Source organism: Pygoscelis adeliae, unplaced genomic scaffold (assembly GCF_000699105.1).
Source record: "Pygoscelis adeliae isolate BGI_AS28 unplaced genomic scaffold, ASM69910v1 Scaffold61, whole genome shotgun sequence".
Taxonomy (NCBI): Eukaryota; Metazoa; Chordata; class Aves; order Sphenisciformes; family Spheniscidae; genus Pygoscelis; species Pygoscelis adeliae.
In genome coordinates, this window is record NW_008824010.1 from 1,492,804 (window position 1) to 1,498,726 (window position 5,923).

The 5,923-nt window shown below is 37.7% G+C and overlaps 1 protein-coding gene across 2 annotated transcripts in view; it reads right to left on the reverse strand.

The window, feature by feature from the left end:
- The window catches only part of FN3KRP (fructosamine 3 kinase related protein), a 5,585-nt gene extending 1,474 nt beyond the window's left edge, over positions 1-4,111 (reverse strand). Inside the window, exons 1-5 of one of the 2 annotated variants that reach the window (XM_009326162.1) lie at positions 3,963-4,106; positions 2,336-2,427; positions 1,766-1,848; positions 1,240-1,362; positions 342-478 (exon numbers count right to left, since the gene is read on the reverse strand). In XM_009326162.1, the coding sequence (XP_009324437.1) occupies positions 342-478; positions 1,240-1,362; positions 1,766-1,848; positions 2,336-2,427; positions 3,963-4,105 (578 nt within the window). In that variant the 5' untranslated portion in view covers position 4,106. Of the gene's footprint in view, positions 1-13; positions 479-1,239; positions 1,363-1,765; positions 1,849-2,335; positions 2,428-3,962 lie in introns of those variants that run through there. The other variant, XM_009326169.1, reaches the window with a different exon arrangement.
- Positions 4,112-5,923: the final 1,812 nt, after the last annotated feature.

The following is a 5,923-nucleotide window of genomic DNA, read 5'->3' on the forward strand; positions in this document are numbered from 1 at the left end:
ACTCACTGATTCTAGGTCTTTAGCTGTGCAACAAAGTCAAGGGTCTAGTAGCTTTTTTGAACATTACTACTCCTGTAGTTGCACCGCCAAGTATGGGGGTTTCCAAGCAACATAGGAAGTATTCTGCTTAAGCAGAAAGTCACTTTATAAGGTTTCTCATAATGTTTACTGAAGACCCTCTGTACCCTGTACCAAAATGGTTCCAATGGTTCATGTAGTGAAAAAGCTGATAAAGCTTTAGGCGTTTCTCAAACCCTGCAACTTTGGGAATTTTACTGTGGTAAGCAGAGTAAAAAGAACTGCTGAAGCCACCAAACATTCCAGCTATTGCAAGCTCATACTCTGAATGGCCGTAGAAAGAAGCCGGATCGAAGATAATTGGACCAGAATCATCCTCAGCTACATTTCCTCCCCAGAGATCGCCATGCAGGAGAGCAGGAACAATTTCTACGTCACAGAACAAACTGGGTATCTTCAGCTGCAGCGGGAAAAAAAGCAAGACATGTAAGTACTACATTTTAAGGTGAATGATTACAGAGTTTTATCTGCATACATGCAGAGCATGAACTGAAACTTCTTAAAAGTCCGTTAAAAAAACCCGTAACTTGAAACAGCACAGGACCTAGTCAACAGAGATGCTGAGAAAATCAAGAGGATTTCTATTTTTCATAAAAGCCAGCAGCTGAAGAATAGTCATCCAAATGTTTTTTAGCACTAAGAAAATAAAAAATTAAAACTGCATTCGGTGCTGTAATATTGACCAGTTTTAATAACAACAACCACCACAACCATCTACTTCATCATTAGAAGGCTCAGGAATCTCTCACCAAACTTTGAAGGGATTTCTGTGAAGTGCTACCCAAATAGCTAATACTGCAGTCACTTAATCAGACGCAAACCTTAAGTGAATAGATGATGTGCAGAACAGTACTGCTTATATACATTTCTCATCATGAACATGTTACAGGGAATGAGAAACGTGAACTTGATCTAGTATTTCCCAAACAGGAAGGCAAAGTGCTATTTGGCACACATTCACTTTGGAATATTAGCATAGGGTGGTGTGGCAAAAGCCATTATACCTTAAAATAAAGGGCATTTTAATCCCTAAAAGCTGGAGTCCCTTACCAACAGAACCTGGAGCATACCAACAAACAGGAACTTTGTTTTATGAAAAGAAAATCTAAACAACTGATACCTAGCTATCACTATAATGAGAACTGAGAGAACTTCTCCCACCTGAAGTTGTGCCCAAAGTTCTCTTGCTTCCCTGTCTCCTGAATTCTTTTCAATCATGTCCATCTGGGGCTGGATTCTTTGCTTGGCAAAGAAAGTCACCCAGTCATTCTGCCAGTCATTCACCTGAAGGAAGAGGATTGCAGATGTTAGTTCTACACCATGCAAGAGTCAGATTTTCTTCTTTTTCAAATAAAGCTTTTGAGGATTATACAGCCTTTGTGCCGATACCATCCAGGACAGTAAATACTACCATTTAATAGAATGTTACCTTAAAACATTAAATTAGGGGAATAAATAATTTTCTCTAAGTGATAAAAACCAAGAAATTGAAGAGCTATGAATGTCCAATGCAGCTGTAAGTGCTGTCCAAAGCACTACTTGCCTTAGGAGGCTGAACAATGTTTTTTCTTTTTATGACACCACAGAAATAAATCAATTTCCATTATGATAATTGTGGCCCTTTGTGTCACTGAAGGGAAAATAAGATAAACTTAAAATTCTATCAGTCTGATGAAGTACAACCTACCTGTGGAAGATAGCCACAGCAGGTAACTGTATGAAAGCCAAATTGATCCACAAACTGGACTTCCATTTGCCCTTGACCTTTACCTTTCAAACCAAAGACAAAAATCCAATACTAATGACAAGATTCTAAGTATCTACAACGCAAATGGACCTTAAAAACTACGCATGGGTACAATGCTGCTTCTAAAAAAAATTGCACCTTAATACTCTTTTTGTTACAATGGTTGTTGCTGTTGGTTTTTAAGTTTAAAGCTTGATGTAAAGCAGCTATACTATAATCTTCATAATCATATTTTGAGGTAGTGTATCTCCTCTGATACCATTTCCTTGCAGAAACTGTGGTTCGGGATCCCAAGGGTCCCAAACTGAATAAATGTTTTGCTTACAGAGATCCAAACAGAGCAAACAAAAGCAAAAAGAAGACCCCCTGCCTGGGTGTTTCGTCCAAATCTATGTTCATAGTATCTTTAGTGGAAGAAGATGAACTTATCCTGAAATAACAAAACCTATTTTAACTATTTTGTAGATTATTATTGACTAGGTTAAATCTGCAAACAACTGTGTATTGTACCAACTGTGCTCTCTTCTTTCTTCAGCTTCTCTCCAAGTTGCTGGTTATGAAGGTGGAGATCAGCCAGCTGTGTTCCAAGCTTTGCTGGATGTCTAAGAAACAAAAGTATTCTTAGCAAAACTGACACATGAATGAATCCAGTTCTTGATATTCCAGGAGTTACTTGAAAAGATTTATCAAGCAAGTAAAAGAAGTTCTGCATCTCTAACAAAGTACATTTTCAAAACATTCTGGTTATAAATACCTCCTCTTCCTATAAAGATTACGTATTAACATAGAATAAAATGCACTTACATGGTTGTTTCTGACAACACTATTAAAAGTGAAAGTGAGCAGCAATCGTAAATTTAATAACAATGAGAAACTATCAATTCTAATTTCTGTGTGATCTCTTCTATATGAACTTTCAGTAAGATATATGTAAGAAATGCATGCACAACATGTTACGGGGTTTTTTGTTGGTTTGGGGGGCGGGGGGCAAACTGTCTTTGGGAAATAGAGCCAAACAAGACTCAGCCTCTTCTTTATAGCTCTGTCTCTCTGTCTCCAGCTTTTCCTCTCTAAAAGGCCTAGAAGATGGAAGAGGCACGTGGGCCTTACTTAATTATCTATTTTTGATAAAAACTTACTCTACACAGTTCAGAAAAGTCTTGCAGTAATTACAAACAACTCTTAGAGCCAGTTGCCTCCCATGTTTACAAAAGTACATTCCTTTTCCTGTCTTTGACCTCTCTCATCTTTCCCTGCTCTCAAGGCACTGTCATTTAAGGCAGAGTTATTTCTTCATTTTGTTCCTGTTAACACAGATTGTAGCTATCCTCTGAAATTTGTATGCCAAAGGTTGCATTTGCACTCTTTTCATCTCAATCAGCCCAAACACAACAGGATTTCTGCTCTTAGAGCTCACTGAGGGCTCTTCATGAGCTAGAAACTCTGCAGATGAGCAGGATGAACTGTAAGCTGGCTGCAGAAGTTCTGAGACTGGAATAAGAAATTGGTCATGCCCACCTCCCTAACGGAATCAGACAGTAGTATTCATCATGTTTTAATTTACTCAAGTGTTTCCCACAGAGAAGGGCCAAAAGTTTGAATCTATCAAAATCAAGGTGAGAGTTGTAAAAATACTGAAATCAGGATTCATTTACTTGGGGAATTGCCTCTGCATACTCATGACAAGCAATATTAAACACTGGTTCTTATATCAAAGGCAAGTACACAAAACAGGTGATCAGGTAGGTCATTTTCCTTACTGTAAAAAGGAACCTTACTGTAAAAATCACTAATTACCTAAAAAAACGAAAACAAACAAAAAAACCCAAACAAACCCAAAACTAAACAAAAAACACACTCACTTCTTGATGTATGACCTATTTGCTAGGTGAAGCATTATGAAGTATTTTATACAGTTCTCTGCTGTATAACTTCCCAAATGTATCTTGACTTTGGCCCTGCCCAAGGCAGGAGGGTTGGACTAGATGACCTTTAGAGGTCCCCTCCAACCCAAACTATTCTATGACTTGCTTTAAAAAAAAATTAAAACAACTTTCCCCTCTGAAAACAAGTGACTTAATTGTCATAATAGTCAACATTTCTGGTTAAAGGATGCAAAGATAATACTGTGTTTCACCTGTTTAAGCCTCTCATTTCCAAATGTTCCATCACAAACAGAGTACTGACCCCAGGCAGGTCTATAACTTTGATGGGTTTAGGCACTTTTATCGTCTGCGTTTTCAAGATGGCTTCCAAACTTGCCATTTCTCCCTCAAACATTCTTCTGGCCTGCCAAATATTAAAGGAAAGCTTTAGTCTCTATGAACACCAGTCACAGGTAAACAAAGCTCTTTTACAAAACCAATCAAGGCTGTAAACGTTAAATAGAAAGCTTGGAGCAAGTGGCTACTGCACATACAAGATACAGATAGATCCACACCACCAGACTTGACAGTAATTTTACAATGACAGAAATTTCACTTCATAAACCGACTCTGTGGAAGTGACTTAGGTTCTAGCATTCTCTGTAATTGTAAAAATAATTTAGAAAGTCTGTTTACGATTGAGGGAGTGCAAACTGCATGTATATAAAATGTAAGCAGTATTTTATTAATGGATTATGCAGCGTCTAGAAAGCTATGGGCACTATACATCAATTGAGAGACTAGAAGAATGGTGCTGACGTTCATGATCTTCATGACTTTCCTGACAGAGACTGCTTAGTAATACAGCTAATCTTCAAAATAGTCTAATTTGCAGTCACAGAATGATTTTCCCTGGCCTATTTGTTTTGCCTCTTGGTGGGGGCCAAAAAAAAAAAAAAAAAAAAAAAAGAAGAATATCAATGACAGCAGCCAAAAGCCCCTTATGGCACTTGCACACAGAAGCCCTTAGAACCCAAGCCACTACCAACTGCATTTGCTTTGAAGACATTCTGAATTTAGGACCTATTTCTGCAACTGTTATCCACACCGAGTAAAATCTATTCTCCGCTGACATCAGTGACACTAATCACACAAAGAAATGCTACTCTAGAAGAGTTAGGCAGAGGTTGCAGAAAAAGGGCACGTGGAAAATCTACGGTATCTGCTAAAAGCAAAAGCAAGGAAATACAATGAGTAAAATAGAAACAGAATACTAGCCCTTTAGTACTGATACATGAAACGGAGTCAAAGGACAATTTGCAATAGACATTGACTAAAAATTCCAAAGCCTACAAGAGATCAAGAATGAAGAACTGCTGAATTACTGAGCCATGGGATAGCTTTGTTCAGAGGAAATCAGTAAGTACTGTATCTCTAAAGCATCATACTAGGTTAAAGTCAGCTGTTAACTTTAATAGAGTAAAAACCACAGTGTTTTCTACAGAACTTTGTTTTTCTAAAGAAACTGCTGATATACACCCACTGCTGCACACACAGCACAGCATTATAATACAGTTTGGCAGAGTTTGCTTTAATCAGCACTCAGAATCCACACACAGGCAAAAGCATAGAAAATGAAATGATTACTGAGTAGAATATCTATCCAGATCTTTTTTCCCAAGCCCTATCTTGTAGCTAGCTGGATTGTATACCTAAATACACAATTAACAAAGGCCTAAGCAGAAAGGCTATCTTGCTATCAGTTCAAACTATTTTCAGTCTAATGTAAAGCAGGATAACCTTTCTGTATTTTCCCATGTTACCACCTCAGTGCATCCATCCAGCTCCCTGATATGATCAGAAAGCATAGACAAATTTGGAATGGATACAGTTGCATACATGCTTTCAAAAACATTTGTTTGCTATTAAAGGCAAATACAAGTTCTGCCTTTTGTTCTTCCAGTGAAGCTATTCATTTGACAGACACAAGTGTAGAGTACCTTTAAAGTAAATTCTACCTGATCTCTGCTTTTGCAAATAAGGATGCCATCCAGGTATGTTGCATTATACTTATCTCTATCAAATGCAGATATTCTACAGATACAGATTCGACAGATATACTTCTACAGTAGCTGGTACCAGGTATTGAAAGGACGAAGCAGAAAATCTTGAACAACAATTGTGGAAAAATATCATTTATTGAGAAAACCTTCTTATGTGCAGAGAATTATTG